Source organism: Sinocyclocheilus rhinocerous, unplaced genomic scaffold, assembly GCF_001515625.1.
Source record: "Sinocyclocheilus rhinocerous isolate Xijiao unplaced genomic scaffold, SAMN03320098_v1.1 scaffold2541, whole genome shotgun sequence".
In the NCBI taxonomy this organism is placed as follows: domain Eukaryota; kingdom Metazoa; phylum Chordata; class Actinopteri; order Cypriniformes; family Cyprinidae; genus Sinocyclocheilus; species Sinocyclocheilus rhinocerous.
The window spans coordinates 404,948-421,960 of NW_015631094.1; the positions used below are offsets into that span (position 1 = coordinate 404,948).

Consider the following 17,013-nt stretch of genomic DNA (forward strand, 5'->3'; position numbering starts at 1 on the left):
ACAACGTAGGAAACAGATCCGGCGTGACGCAGCTGACACAGAACAGCATACGCTGTTTATGTCCAGCTGATACTCTCCAAAACAGGAGACGAATTGTTGAATAAAGTCTTTTTTTTTCTTTTGCGCACAAAAAATATTCTCGTAGCTTCTTATAATTGCGGATGAACCACTGATGCCACATGGATTATTTTACAGATCTCCTTGCTACGTTTCTGGACTTGGAAACATTTCAGTTGTATTGCTGTCTATGCAGGGTCAGACAGCTCTCAGATTCCATCAAAAATATCTTAATTTGTGTTCCGAAGATGAACGAAGGTCTTACGGGTTTGAAACAACATGGGGGTGAGTAATGACAGAATTTTAATTTTTGGGTGAACTAACCCTTTAAGTACTTTTATTTGTAGTTTGTGTGGAAGAATGGGTCAAAATCACAGCTGAGCAATGCATACGACTAGTTTCTCCATACAGAGGAGGTGTCTTGAAGCTGTCATTAACAACAAAGGCTTTTGTACAAAGTAATAAATACATTTCAGTAAGCGTTCAATACTTTTCCCCTAGGTCATTCCATTTTATTACACATAACTTTCTATTTATTACACAGAAATTTCTGAACTTATTTGTTTTGTTTTCTTTGTATGTATGGATTGCTTGGGTTGTTACTGACATCTGGTGAAAATTTCATGTCAACTTGCTACGTTTCTGGACTTGGAAACATTTCAGTTGTATTGCTGTCTATGCAGGGTCAGACAGCTCTCAGATTCCATCAAAAATATCTTAATTTGTGTTCCGAAGATGAACGAAGGTCTTACGGGTTTGAAACAACATGGGGGTGAGTAATGACAGAATTTTAATTTTTGGGTGAACTAACCCTTTAAGTACTTTTATTTGTAGTTTGTGTGGAAGAATGGGTCAAAATCACAGCTGAGCAATGCATACGACTAGTTTCTCCATACAGAGGAGGTGTCTTGAAGCTGTCATTAACAACAAAGGCTTTTGTACAAAGTAATAAATACATTTCAGTAAGCGTTCAATACTTTTCCCCTAGGTCATTCCATTTTATTACACATAACTTTCTATTTATTACACAGAAATTTCTGAACTTATTTGTTTTGTTTTCTTTGTATGTATGGATTGCTTGGGTTGTTACTGACATCTGGTGAAAATTTCATGTCAATAGCACCTTTAGAAATATATTTACGGAGAAAAATGGTGACGTGTTCAATACTTATTTTACCCACTGTGTATATGTATATATTTACCGTAAACCTACTGCAGGGAATCTTTATTAACAGACCTCGGCCATTGAAATGGAAATCAAGCCTGTAACGTCAACTACACCTACACTGGAGCAAAGAGCGCCAAGACTCCCGCCCCACCAAGTCCAGTTATATATCCAATTTCTCCAGCTGCAGTTCAGAAAGAGAAATCTGTCGTCTTAATATAACCTCACAGCTGTGAGCCCAGAAGGAATGCCGGGCCTGGCCGCAGTCATAAACTCAAGTCAGAATATCCTCTGCCTAATCAATGTGCGTGTCGTCTTCTTCCGACGTGAGCTTTGATGACCCTTACAAAGTCTGATCGCCATTGCCAAGACAAACTGAATCATGTGTGCATGTGCATATGTATGGATGTGTGTGTGTGTGTGTCTTACAGACAGAACGGCTGGGATTGTTTTCACGCCATGCACACACCCCAGTCATGTTGTCATACAACCTCTGCTGAGCTCCAGGCCGGCGAGTCCAACGGCTGTCTGTGCAACAGGCAATCTTGGTTTAGGAATCGCAATTTCGCCACAGAATGGGCCGTTAAAACCGCGCTCGTTCCATGAATCATGCTGAATCTAGTTTTGTTTCTTGGAATTTAAGTGTTTCTGCTCTTCCCATGATGGCAACTGGTGTTTTGGGGGAGTTTGGACTATATTAAACATACAATAGCGCTGCTTCATCATCTTTGGGCTGTTTGCCATGAATGTTTTAATAGATTGTTCGCACAAAAATTACAATTGTCATTTCATTTCCACAGCCTTATGTCATTCCAAAGCCTTATGGCTTTTTTTTTTTTTTCCAGTTGTGAAACACAAAAGAAGACTGTTTGCAAAATGTTTACACTGCTCTCTTTGATACATAGTCACTGAATAGTGACCAGGTCCTGCCGGGACCAATGAAAACGCCATAAAGACATTATAAATGTAGTCCATACACTATTTTAAAAGTCTTTTTAAATCATGGAATAGCTTTAATTGAACATTAAGTCACCAGTCATTGATAATCTTGCTTGAAATGTCTTGGTCACCATTCACTTTTTATTGAATGGGAAAAAGAGCAAGAACATTGTTTTTTTTTAATGTTCCAGGGGTTAACTTTTATTAAAAATAGCAGATTTTAGCACTTTCATTTTCTTATATGAATGTTGTATTTTAAAATTTAGGGGCAAATTTACTATCAGTTTGCGCCAGCGATAACCCTCATTTGGTGTTAAAAAAAAACTGTCAGGATTTACTAAAGACACGCAGTGTGGAAATTAGTGCCGATTCCGAAAAGGCGTAGAAACCGTTATTTTGCGACTTACCTTATTGAATATGCATTTGTAGGAGTTTCCCTTTCGATCGGTAAATTTATGGGAGGAGAGTATTTAAATTAATCACTTAACGCAATTTACTAAGAATTGCGCTCGTCAGTTCACTGGTATTTGCGGCATTATTTAACGCCCCAAAAAAAGCATGTCTTAAAGCAGGCGGTAATTTGCGCTGCTCTTGGTAGATTGCGCTGGTCATTATGGAAATGAGATGTTGCACCTTGTCAGTAAATCACCCGCAGAATTTACCTCCCATCGGTGCTTTTACAAAATTGCGCTCTAACACTAATGTGCCCTGTTTAGTAAATCTGGCCCTTAGTCTTGGAAACTTTACACCATACCATTCTTAATTTATTTTTGCTCATTTTCACGTGTCCTTTATTTTATAGACTTTATAGACAGACCTAGACTTCTGAATCTTAAACCATGAAAATCTGTAATAAAAATGTGTTTTGCAACTATGATAACCTAAAGAAAGAGTCAACGTGTTAAAACCATTTTAATATTTTTTGCGTCAAAATGATTTTTGGCAATTTTCACACATGAAAATGAAGACGCAATTATGGTAAATGTTGCTTGTGAACAGAAGTTTTTGTGCAATTTCCAAAGTCAAGCGGATTTTTTTGTTGTAAATGAAGTAATGATTATTGGAATCCATTTTACAAGGAAATACCATTTCAGTCTTTCTACTTGAAAATTTCATGTTTAATTCTATGTTACTTGCAATTTCTTTGTAATTATTATGACATTTACTTGCAACTTCTGAGAGTAAATAGTTTCAAAGTAAATCCTCCACCATTTTTGTTTTTTCAGTATAGCAAAGATTTGTTTAAAATGTCATTTCCATCACTGAATTCTGTTAAACACAATACGTAATATGTGTTATGGTGGACACTGTGATGGGAATTGTCATTTTTCATAAAAATAACTGACAAAAATTCTCATGTGTTGCATGTATCCATTGTTATTAGAAAAAAATTAACTAGTGAAAATGTGAAAGGTTAGTTTTAAGTGGTTTTATTTTCCAGGTCCAGAGGGACAAAAGTGCACATAGTTGAAAAAAATACTTATAAATAATAAAGGATCGGAAAAACTCATGGTGAATAAATAATGACAGAACTTTTTTATTTTTGGCTGAACTATTCTTTCGGGAACTCGCATGCTCTTGTTTTTGTGTTTTTGAAGGACGGTGGTGATGCCAATTGCGAACGAGTTCGCTCCAGACGTGGTGCTGGTTTCTTCAGGCTTCGACGCTGTGGAGGGGCATCTGCCACCTCTGGGAGGATACAAGCTCACGGCCAAATGTAAGTGCTCTGCGTTCCCCTGTACTTAGGAAGATTCTCGTGGGATGAAGCAGTTGGAAGCAAAAGGATGAGTCACTGACGTGGAAGTCAGCCTTTGTCCCACTCCTCTCTCTCGCTCGTTTCTCATGTCTAAAAGCTTTCATTTCAGTCAAATTTATCATGTGCTAATACCACAAAAACAAGAGACCACACTCTTGTGTGCAAAGTCTAATCCCAGAAGGGAGAGATTGTACCAGTCATCCTCTCTCATACTTCCAGATCCCTGATGTTTTTCCTTCTTTGTTCCCATGTGTGCGTAATATCAAGATGGCATTCCGGGCCAGTTTCTAAATCAGACATTTAATGATTGTACAGCACTTGTTGTTGGGGTCCAAAAGGCTGCTTTTATCCTGTTCGAGGGATCATAAGGCCGGCTCTTATAGATTACATCTCTTGGTGAAAGCTGTCCATATGTCAGCGCTGGAAACGCAAAGTAGAAACACTGCTCTTTCAAAACATTTGCCCAGAGTCTAAAGAAAGACAGGTTGTCCGGTCTGAATTTGCACCATTCTTGCATCTAAAAGTAACTTTAAATCAGATTCAGTCTTCTGCTGATCTAAGAATGGCTCGATGATCTGTGACGGCATTTGTTTTTCATTTATCTGCTTATCTTAAAGGAACAAGTCACCCATTAAATAATTCTGATGTTATTTAGTCAGCCTCATGTCGTTCCAAACCTCTTGTTCTGTTTTTGTTTTGTTTAATATGGCGGTTCATAGTGACCAAATGTCATATGAGCTCTTAAAAGAACAAAAAAAAAAATCCTAAAAATAGGCTGCGTTATTTGTATGCCATATTTCTGAAGTCATATGACAGCTGTGTAAGAAACTGGATGAAATGCATGTTATTCGCTGAATATGAGGCCTTAAGATAGGTTTATTATAGTTAACCAAAACTAAAACCATAAAAGTTTAATATAAAATATTTTCTGAAAATAAAATAATCATTAGCTGAAATAAAATATTTAAAACAAAAATGTATTTCAGCCAATTGCCACGGCAACATTTTTCATTTTTATTTTTTTTTAACTTGAAGTACTAAAGTAACTAAGACTAAAAAACTAAAACTATTAAATAAAATAGATATATTAAAAAATAATAATAATAATAATAAATAAATCTTATCTTATTCAAAACATTAACTAAAACTATAATAGTATATGAATGATTCTTTAAAAAATAATAATTTAATTTATATGACCACAAAGAGAATTGAAATATAGTGCATTTTTAAGATGCTTTTTAGAGTAGACGTGGTCAACATTAAATGTCGTTGTGTGGAAAAGAGCTGCGTAAACATTCTCTAAATTTCTCCTTTTGTGCATCCATACAAAATAAAAGTTTAAAACGACACCAGGATGCAAAAATGATAACACGTTGGGAGTGATGTTGGGAGTACTGTTCCTTTAAAGCGCATTATGTGCATAACTATTCAGAGGAGCTGCAGTTCTGGTGCAGTTATTGTTGTATCAGGTTCTCAGGGGTTGAGCTGAGCTGGACGGTTCCTTCTCTTACATGTTGAAGAACGTCTCATTCGTGCCAGTGAAGAATTAAAACAAAATAAAATCATCTAGGATGGCCTTGAATGTGAATCTCTGGGGAAGGGAGGTATAGTCGGATGCATATATCCAAACAAAGATCAAAAGATGCCTGCGGCCAAAATACTAAGCCACATTTATTAAAATTAAACCTGCCTCATATTATACGTTTAGGCCCAGTAAATCCAGAGTGCCGTCTTTTTAACAGAGAGAATGTGATGTAATACTGTCTTATTTTCTCCCTCTCCCTCTCTCCATTTTTTTCTTCATCTCTGGTTCCTTTGATCAAAGGCCAGCCACCGGTTTCTGAGTGCGCTCTATAACCCCCTCTTGTATTTCCTGTCTCCCCCTTTGGCAGGTTTCGGCTACCTGACCAAGCAGCTGATGGGACTGGCCGGCGGCCGGCTGGTGCTCGCGCTGGAGGGGGGTCATGACCTCACCGCCATTTGCGATGCCTCTGAAGCATGTGTTTCTGCTTTGCTTGGAAACGAGGTAAGAGCCGACTGGAGATCAGACGGGGAGGGTGACTCAGGGATGGACAGGGCTTTATGAATGGAGGAAAAGATGAAGGGATTTTACAGAGTGACAACATCCTCCAGTGTTCGACAATATGGATTTTTTTTTCCATTCAGATTTGACTTGCCCTGAAGCACTGAACAGAACTGGAAAAACAGTTACAATTTCCTCCCTTTCATTGTTTGGATAGTCAGATAGTCCTGCCTCAGACTTATGTTATTAAATGATGCCGTTTTATGCAACAGAAATTACAAATTTAACCTGTCTACACTTTCCTTTCTTGTAAAAAGTTTTATTTAAATTTTATTGTTTTTAAAATAAATTATATAAAATAAAATATTTAATAATTTATTTTAAAAATACATTTACAAAAATGATATAATCACACACATAATTTAGTAATAAAAATTAGTAATAATAATTTTAAATAATGTATTTACTCAACTTGTCTACACTCCAGTTTAATGGAAAAAAATATATATATATAATAACTGTAAATTAAACATATACGACATTCTAATTTATTGAGATGCACCTGTATATATGTGTGTGTGCGTGTGTGTGAGTATTTTTTACACGAAAGTGGAGTGTAGACAGGTTGAGAAATTAAATTGTTAAAAATTATTTTCATTATTAATATTAATAACTAAACTCCACTTCCTGTAATATATAAAGGCTAATTTTAAAAATATATATTTAACATTTGTTTTATATTAGTGCTGTCAAACTCTTAATCACAATTAATCGCATCCAAAATAAACGTTTTTGTTTACATAATATATGTGTGTGTACTGTGTATATTTATTATGTATATACAAATACTCACACATACAATAGATATTTTGAAAATATTTACATGTATATATTTATATTTATATAATTTATATTATATATAAATATATTTAATATATAAACATAACACATTTTTCTTAAATATATATGTGCATGTGTGTATTTATAATAAATATACACAGTATACACATATATTATGTAAACAAATGTAATTAATCGTTTGACAGCACTACTTTATATAGAATTTATTTTTATAGAAAAGTGGAGTTTATTATTTTTAATATTTAACATTTAAGATTTGTAGGAGACAAATTTAAAGCAAAAAAAATAATTTTAAGCAAATTATTTTTATAAGTTGAATATTAGATTTTAAGCATTTGTGCGCAATCTCCTGTGCAACAGTTGGTCTAAGCTAGACATAATTTTGAGTCAGGTGGGCATCTTTTTACAGTGCCTCACACCATGCATTTTGTGTTTTTAAGGCAGTGTGCCAAGTTATAAATAGTTTAAGTTTTACAAAAGGATCTCGAGCACTATTGTGTGTCATCCACCTGGCTTTGAGTGCAAAGAACATGTGTATGACACCCTCATTTTTTTGCTCAGTAATTCTGCGAGCTGATTTAAGAGTGATGATCCATCAGGTGAACTGAACCTCTGTCTCACTGGCCCCGGGCCCTGTTTCGTCAAGCTCTGTCCTCTTTCCTCCCACCCAGCTTTTGTCTAGGGTGTCACAGACTAGATGTTTGTCAGGATGTGTAGTTAGCAGCACTCCCTTTGTGCTGGCCTGCCAGCAAGGTTCAGCTGACACGGTCATAATCCAGCCTGAGGATGGCAGGGAAAGAATAGCAGACGCTTCACTGTCCGCACACACACAAACAAAACAAATGAAGCTGTAGGGCGTCATTTATCTGCTTGTCTCTGTGTCAGAGGAAGAATCATTTCTTTTATGTTCCCATCTCTCATCTTCACTGCTATTCTTTCTATTCATCTTCTTTCATTCAGAGCCTTCCTTTCTGTTTCTAAATCAAATACGCTCTCATTTTGGCTCTGCCTTGCTGTCTAAACAGCACACTAAATCTAAATGAACCTCATAAGTGAGCGTTTTGGAACAGTCTACATAGGCAGCAGCTTATTGCATCCATCCTCAAATGATTTCAGTAGAGCTTGACATTAGCTAAGATAAATGTGTGATACTCTAACCAGCAAAAAATACTATAGTACAGTAAAGTAGTGTGTGTGTGTGTTTATACATATATATATATATATATATATATAAACCGTATAAAAATACTGCTAATATGCTTATAAAATATGTATAAATAAATATATTTTCAGCTTTTCAGCATTTTTGTTACTTATATTTCCTTATATATTTTTGGCCATTTATAAATATATTTTTGATATACATATATTTACATTTAATAATATTAATATTATTGTTATTACTAATTACAGGAAGGTACTAACTAAAAGTAATAACTAAACTCCACTTTGTAAAAATAATCTGTAAAAAAAAAAATCTATATATGCAATTTATATATTTTTTTTTTTCCGTTACTATAATTAATATTTTTAGTGCTCATATTTTCTCATATATTTTGGCCATTTTTAAATTGTATTTCCAAAATACATATATTTACATTATAATGCATTTACAAAAAATGCATTATAAGATTAGAAACATATTTTCTTGATCCTTGAAGTACATTTTGTAATATTGGTATTTGAAAGTTAAAATATATTCCCTTAACCCACACTATTTAAAACATTTTTAACAGATATTATTAACAGATACTAATATTTAATATTATATATAATATTTAAAGTTAAGCATGCTGAAGTATAAATTATTATCTCCCGTCATTCTTTTGTTCATTTGGGTAACACTTTATTTCGATAGTCCACTTTAGACATTCTATTAACAGTAAGTAACTTTGCAACTACATGTCAACTAGCAGTTAGTAGAGTATTAGTAGACTGTCTGCTTAATACCTTCTAACACTTGTTCATACTTTTTCATTAGAAACAGTTATAATTTAGTTTCCAGTGACCATTCTATCGTCTCTGTGACCCCTTATTTTTAGTTCTTCTGCTATGTAGTGATAGATTCCTCATGATATGAGCTACTCAAAGAAATTCTGATTAAAGTAAATAGAATTAGAAATAGAGTACCGGCGGAGATCCAAAAATAAGAAGGGATTACAGGTCTGTAACAGGGACCTGCTGCAGCTCCATGTGTGAAGTGGCTTTTGTTTTGTTTTATACTTGTATTTAATATGGTTTCTTCACAAGAATTAATACAGTCCTCATGTTGACTTTCCTAAAATAGAGTGGTCAGTCATATTTAGTTGATCTGTTTGACAGAATTGCATACCAAAACAGTTTTAAGTGAAGTGACAGGCCTTCAGTGTGTTCGTGAGAGTTCTTACAGAGTTTTCTTCAACTGAACAAGGAGAGGAGAACCTGTTGAAACCATCCACACAGACACAGTGAGCCTCTAAAACACGTTCAATTGCAAAAGTGGTCCCAGCCTGTGTGGATCCCGACATTTACACTTGTGCTGGGTTTCTACGGCTTCGCTTTGCTGACCGCTGGGAGTTCGTGTGCAGAGCAGGACTCTTACGGTCAGATGAGAGGACAGGCCTCGCTCCTGCTGTTACTGAAGCTCTAGAGACAAGCCTGTAAATACATTCCTGGAACAGTAAAAGTGAGCTGACTCTACTCCATTTCTGAGGATGAGAGGAAAATAAACAGGATAATTAGACCGCATGATGGAGCTTGTGTGCTCTCTGTGTCTTCTGCACCAGGAATTAGGCGTATGTTGATTAGCTCTGGCACTAGTTGACATATTTGGTATACCACAGTAATTTCAACCGTTAGAGTACAGAAAAAAAGTAATATTATAGCAATTTAAAGAAGTTATCTATTTAAATATATTTTATTTAAAAAGTAATGTATTGCTGTGATGCAAAGCAGAATTTTCAGCAAATATTATTCACATAATATTCATCTAAATAATTTTCCACAAAAAAACACTATTTTTATATCTAATCCCTGCCCTATACTGGCAGCCAGACAAAAAAATACTTTAATATTTTTCTTATTTATATTAACATGTACTGTTTATTCAAGCCAGAGCTCACCAGGTTTGATAACATGTCATATTTTTTCATTGCTTCCAGTATAACTATAATAACAATCATTTATTTTAACCTCCTGGGGTCGACAGTTCCGGCGGCGGAACTTTTTGCAGATTTGAATGATGACAGCGAAAAGAACTAAAATGCTCCTTCATACTTGCCCGTACATATAAGAGTAATACAGCATTTAAATCTGTAAAGGGTCTACTTGTTACCAACTGTTGAATTATTATTATTATTATCACCTTGTCAGCTCATTATTCAAATAATAGATAAAGTAATATTTGAATATTTAGTATAGTATAATCTTTCTATTTTTAATCATTATCATTATTTGTATTTATGTATTATATTGATGTAATATATATGAGATATATAGAGAGAGAGGGATAAAAATATACACTATATATCTATATTTTATAAAAATATATGAAGCGCCAAACAGGAAACTATATAACTGTGACTATGTATAAGTAAATCAGAATATATAAATGTAAATCAGAATATATAAATACAGGATTTTTCAGGATTTTTAAATATATTCTGATTTACAATTAAATTTTCAGAATTATAACTATATATTCATGATTTACATTTTTATATATCAACAGTTTACATTGATATATTCAGACTTACATCTACATTTTCGCAATTTGACTTATTCAGATTTACTTCTATATATTCTGATTTATAAATATATATTCTGATTTACTTCTATATATTCAGACGTACAACTATATATCCTGAGTTGCATTTATATATTCAGTTTTGTATTAATATATTCTGAGTTACATTTATATATTCAGATTTGCATTTATATATTCAGATTTACATTTATATATTCTGATTTATAAATATATCTTCTGATTTACTTCTGTGTAGTCGCAATTTGCATTTATATATTCAGTAGTCACAAAACTCACGGTTCAGATCATATTACGGATTTTGAGTCACGGATCGGATCAGCAAAAAAAATTCTGAAAGCTTATTTTAAGTACTATACCACAGCAAAAACTACTATCTTAACTAATAAAGTCAGTAAAAAAAATTTGAACAATTACACAAATTAGATGAATACAACATAACAGTTGCAAATAAAGTCAGTAAAAGTAGTATTCAGGTGCAGAAATGTAATAATTAAGTGTAAAATTACACAATAGTGCTCACCACACAAGTTAAATACAGATTAATCTCTGTTAAAGCTGTGGTGTTATTTGATTAACAGACAGAAGCAGGTAGGGATGTAACGATTCACTCAACTCACGGTTCGATTCACGATTTTGATTTCACGATTTATTTATTTTTTACAAAATGAGATTTAAGACAAATTATAAATTAAATGTTTCCATTTATTATTGCTTTGACAAAATGCTGCACCTTTCTTAGTGAAATTGAAATATAACACTATAATAATATACTAATACAGCACTTGCATATTATTGCTCTTTTGTTGGTTTTGTTTGCTTCTATTGTCCTCATTTGTAAGTCGCTTTGGATAAAAGCGTCTGCTAAATGACTAAATTTAAATATAATGTAAATAACAAAACTAACAGGTATTTATTGGCTGCTGTCTCTTTAACCGCATATCTCCACAGTGGTAGGCTTGTCAGGAAATATCTGCACTAACTGAAGCAGAGCTGTTTGCTTTAGAGGAGAAGCGCGCACTGGCAGCCTTAATGCAATAATCATAATCGGTTTACCTGCACCAGAATTGAGACTGTGAGTCTGCAGGCCTGCCTGGCGCTGCCTTCATCTGCAATTTTCCCCATGGGAAGCTTTGTTGTCATAGCAGGAAAATGATAGAGGAGACGGAGACACTGAGCAAGCAAAACTGCTCAGTAAGGGCCCGTTTCAGCTGCCTATCGAGTGCACTCCTGGAGGGATGTTGAGTATCTCACGCTCGCTCTCAGACGCTACCAGCGGCCCATCTGAAAGCAGTTAGTTTCACACCTCTCGCAGACAGGGTCACTGACAGCCAGAGAGACAGAGACAGACTCAAAGTAATCAAAGGAAATTAGGAGCACAAAGTACAGAGGAAGCTTATGTCAGAAAGTCAGAGTCTGATTTCAGAGTGGAAGGACCGACTTTCCCATGAGCACTGGACACTCAGAGCAGCTTATGCCACATTAGATGCTTCTGTCCTCGTATGTCATTTTAATATGTCTCATCTCGGCCTTTTCAGTCCAACTATTCAAATTGGAGGCGTTGTTTAGATATACATTTCTTCTAAAGTAATTAATTTTTTGTGTGTGTGACATGCATTCAGGGGGTCATTTTTAATTTCATATTTAATATTTAATTAAATAAACATTTATATTTATATTAAGGATATTCATATAAGGATATATTTAAGTTGTACGTGTGTGCTTACGTACAGCTTTTTAAAATATATCTTTATATGAATATAATTGCTATAAAAATAATGATGACATTATGACATATATGTTATTGCCAGCAGGTATTAGAGATATTAAATATAATAACATGATCTTTAAATATTATTAGATATGATTCATAATATTACATACTTTTTAATATTATTATCATTAGATAATTTATATATTTTTTTATTTTAGATTATTTTTATATTATCTGTATTTTGTTTGTATGTGTCAACAGGTCTATTCTACTCCATTATATCTACATTATATTTAATAATAGTTAGAGTTATTATACATTATGCAATATAATCTTTAAATATTACAGAGTAGAATATTCCTGATGTAATTTTTAATATTATTACAGTTAGATTAATATTGTATTATTTTCGATATATTATTTTTATATAATAATGCAACAAAAATAGTATTGTTTCCTATATAATCTTATAACAAAAATAATGATTAATTGTATATTTTAAACAAGAGAAATATTGAAATATTGTAATCTATAATATTTAAAGAATACATTGTTTATTACGTTTAAGAATTATTGTTTTTAGATTTAATATCATAATATAAACTTTAACTGTAACAGAGTAAAATTATATTATTAGAATTATAATGACAATATTATAAATACAATATACCTTTATATATTTGTATATAGTTATAATATATATTTATATTTCTAAAAGGATATATTTTAAAAATACTATTGTTTTATAATAATAATTACATTAATAATATTTAAATATTTAATATTTAAAAATGTGAACATGTATATTCTAATCCATAATGTTTACATTATATTTAATAATAATTAGAACGAATAAACATTGTCATATAGATTATTTTTGTTGTCATTTTAATATTGTTGTAAGATTTATGTTGTATTAATGTTATAATGTATAATTTCTGTATAATTATACAAATACTCCCTCCTGTGCACACATTGTTTTAATATGCAATTTCTTTGGCTCGTCTCGGCCTTTTCTGGCCAACTATGAAAATTGGAGGCCTTGTTTAGATACAAGTTTCTTGTAAAGTAATATGCATGTTTTCCGTGGCACCCATTCAGTTCTAGCACACGGTCACTTGATGACCCATGCAGGACGTCACAAATGCCCCGAGAAGCTCAGCTCAGGCCAGATAGTAGATAATAAGAAACAAGAGCACGGACTGTAATCAGTATGGCAGGAAGCAGGTGTTTTATCATTGCATTCAAGCCCACATTGTAACGGAGGTGAAGTTCAGGGCAGTGAGTAGATGATGTGGATAGAGTCTGAGAGCCTTCGAGAGCGTGTTTGAACTAGAGACTCATGGGATAACAGGTGCTCCAGCTACCCCAACCTCTACACGCCTGCTTTACCCACTCATGCAGAAGGGTGTTTTCACTCAGAAGTAAACTCGCTTTAATAAAATTCTCAATAAGACTTTTTTTTTTCTTTATTTTGTGTTCTGTAGTTTAAAAAAGAGAAAATGAATGAACATAAACACATGAACACACTACATTAAGTAATGAAAATTAGTTATTTGCAAATGCAATTGTTATAGATCATCACATAATGAATATGTTCATTATATGAACATCAGGATTTTTTATCTACTGGCAGCATTGATTTATACCATTCATTATCAAATCTTTGTATTCATACAGTATACTTTATTTTTATATATACAGTATATGTGTGTGTGTGTGTGTGTGTGCGTACTGTATATATATATATACAGTGGGTACGGAAAGTATTCAGACCCCCTTAAATTTTTCACTCTTTGTTATCAACATAAATATTATACCCTATAATATTTAAAGATTGCATGAAGTTTATTAGAACTAATAATTGTTGTTAGATATAATAACATCAAATAATCTTTAAATGTTTACACAGGAATAAGTATATAAGTAATAAGTATAGTCTCCTATATATAAGTAGTCCTATGAAGGCTATTGTGTGTAAATTGTCAGAATGTTAAATAACCTCCCACCATGATGTTGTTACTTAAAGGGGCTCAGATTACTTATTGACAAACTTAAGCGAACCGCTGTCAAACCCCTGAAAGAACCTGTGAAAACACCCAGGGTTCTCTGCTGTCCATGGAGCGAGAGGTTTCACAGCGCCGCAGCCTCCTGTGTGACTGTGATCATTATATTGAGCGTTTAACTGCCTGGGCTGGAGTGTCAAATATACTTCCTCGTTTTTAAAGGCAGGTAAAGCACAGGAGGCGCTGTTATAATGAGGATTGTGTTTCCTTGGAAAATGAGTCAAATCTGCTGATCAGTTCCCTCGCTGTTGTCTGCGAGTAACCAAAGCTTTGACTGGTTAAATAGCTGGCGGATGATGCTTGGACTCTGACGTCATTCAGCTCTGAACCCGTGACTCACTGATGGATGTGTGCGAGCAGATGATGTTCTCAAATTGTGCTCATTAGCAATTATATGATAAACAACATCCTAATAGGCTAATTGTTGCCAGTCACCATGAGGTTTTTCTCTGTGTTTACCCAACAGCTACAGTAAACATGCTTGCTTTTACCTATGGGGTCTGGGGTTGATTTCCAAAAATGTTCTGTCCTGTAAAGGAATGTTTGTTAGGTCACTGCAATCATTTCATGCAAGGCTGCATTAGCATGAACTGTAATCAGCTCTGTTAGGGCTGGTCAATTATGGCCTTCTAGTAAAATAACCACTCTAAATAGGCTCTTAAAATTTCTGCAGACTTCTATAGTTCCCAAATCGTGTCTGCTTTCACACATCTCTCTCTCTCATTTGTAAATTTCAGATAAATGGATACATGTAAATAATTATTTCAGTAGTTTTAGTTATTCTACTTATAAAGCGGGGCATTGCACCAAAAATTTGAGAGCCACTGCCTTAATGTATTGCAAACAATCATACTTTGTTATTTTTTGCTTCTCTGCTGTTCCACGTTCTTTCGGTAACCCTGTTTTGCATGAAGTTCCCAGTTTGCTTGGCTTCATCCGTGTTTGAAGGACGTGCCTCGTTCTCAAACAGTCAGAATTTATATTACTGCAGGCAGGTTGACAGAAACCATCCTAACAAAAGCTTTTCTTTTTCCTGGAGAATGTGAAGGTCCTCACACTCAGGCTGCGGGCGTGAGGGAAAATCAAATAAATCCCACTGTCATGCTGGATGCTGGCAACTGGCATGTGTTTCATACCTGCCAAGCAGCTTGGCGTGTGCTGACAAGACCTATTAAAGTTTATAGACGTGCGGCAGGGCCGTCCATCACGATGACGGACAGGTCGGGCCCCTCCCCCTCGGCCGGTGCCAGGGCAGCAGAGGGTCGCGGTCGCAGCGGGATTGGAGAGCCGAGAGGGGCCGGGCTGAAGCGGGAGGATTCCTGAGGGACGAGTGTGTTGACCCTCAGTCAAACTGCACAGCAGGAAAGTGTGAATGAATGACCAGCTGGCCTCACACACGCAGACTTTTCACCCCTCCATATGGGACCGCTGACTTCAAGTCATGTCGGAATGGTCGTATTTACGAGATGAACGCGACTGCAACTCGTACCGGTGGGAAACTCTGGATTGCCTTTAAGGCCAGTCTTTCTGAGTTGGCAACATGTCAATTGAAGAATCATGGCGGAAGCAAATTAATATTAAGCAAAATTATATTTTCACTAGCTGGGCTTCCATCCACATAGTTTTAATACAAAGTTTGTGAAATAACGTATAAATGCTGGATGGGTAAGAAAATTATATATATATATAATTCTAATAATATGTCCATATAAAAGCTTCATATGTAAATATGAAAAGATAGATTTAATAAAATGTCCATATAAAAGCTTCATATGTAAATATGAAAAGATAGATTTAATAAAATGTCCATATAAAAGCTTCATATGTAAATATGAAAAGATAGATTTAATAAAATGTCCATATAAAAGCTTCATATGTAAATATGAAAAGATAGATTTATGCAAGATAGTCAGACAGACAGACTTGTTGGTGACTTGAAGACTTATTTACAGTAAGTGCTCCAACCCTGAGAACATTGCCAAGTTGTTTCCTCAAAGTAAATGTCAATGAGACGTGACCCACCTCAAGACTGCTCTCTCAGAACAAACACTGGATTCAGGATGTGCTGCAGTAGAGCTGTTGGGTGAACACTATCTTCTCAGTGTTTATGGTGTATCCGTTTGATCTCACCCAAAGTTCAGTGTGTGGGGTGCCAGTGACTGAATAAGGCTCTTTCTTTCCAGTGTGAGAGTTTTCTGTGGCAGCCCTGAATCTTGCACTTGCTCTTGTTTCACAAGCTATTTTATAATATTTTGTTAAGTGCATAATATTTTATAAAATATGCATTGTATGCTGTTAGTATTTTAATACTATTGATTGGTTTAGAAATGCTGCGGGGTCTGATATGTCCGTTTGTCATGCCACCGCAAGATTAAAGTCTCCGTCTCCTCAGACAGCCTTTCCCAATGCCTCCAGTCCTCCTGGCCTCATCCTATTTGTTTTAATTAAACCAAAGCTTCCAGCTTGGCCAGGAGTAGAGAATGATCTCTCTTTCTCTCTCTACACTTGCTAATATTTCGAAATCACTCCACCCAGTTTTCATGCCTGTTTTTCTCTGTTCTTGTTCATGCAAACGGTTTATGAAGGATGAATGACAGGATGCATGCCCTTTTCCCCATCTTTAATGTTTGCATATGAAACGCTCGGCCGTAGATTTTCAGTTTTTTGCGTGGGGGGGGGGGGAACGC

General features: G+C 34.7%; 1 protein-coding gene across 1 annotated transcript in view; it reads left to right on the top strand.

Annotated features, from left to right (window-relative positions):
- Positions 1–17,013, top strand: part of hdac4 (histone deacetylase 4) — a 261,791-nt gene that overhangs the window by 238,181 nt on the left and 6,597 nt on the right. The window contains exons 24-25 of the mRNA XM_016554337.1: positions 3,760–3,878; positions 5,813–5,946. Of these exons, the coding sequence (XP_016409823.1) occupies positions 3,760–3,878; positions 5,813–5,946 (253 nt within the window). The remainder of the gene's footprint in view (positions 1–3,759; positions 3,879–5,812; positions 5,947–17,013) is intronic.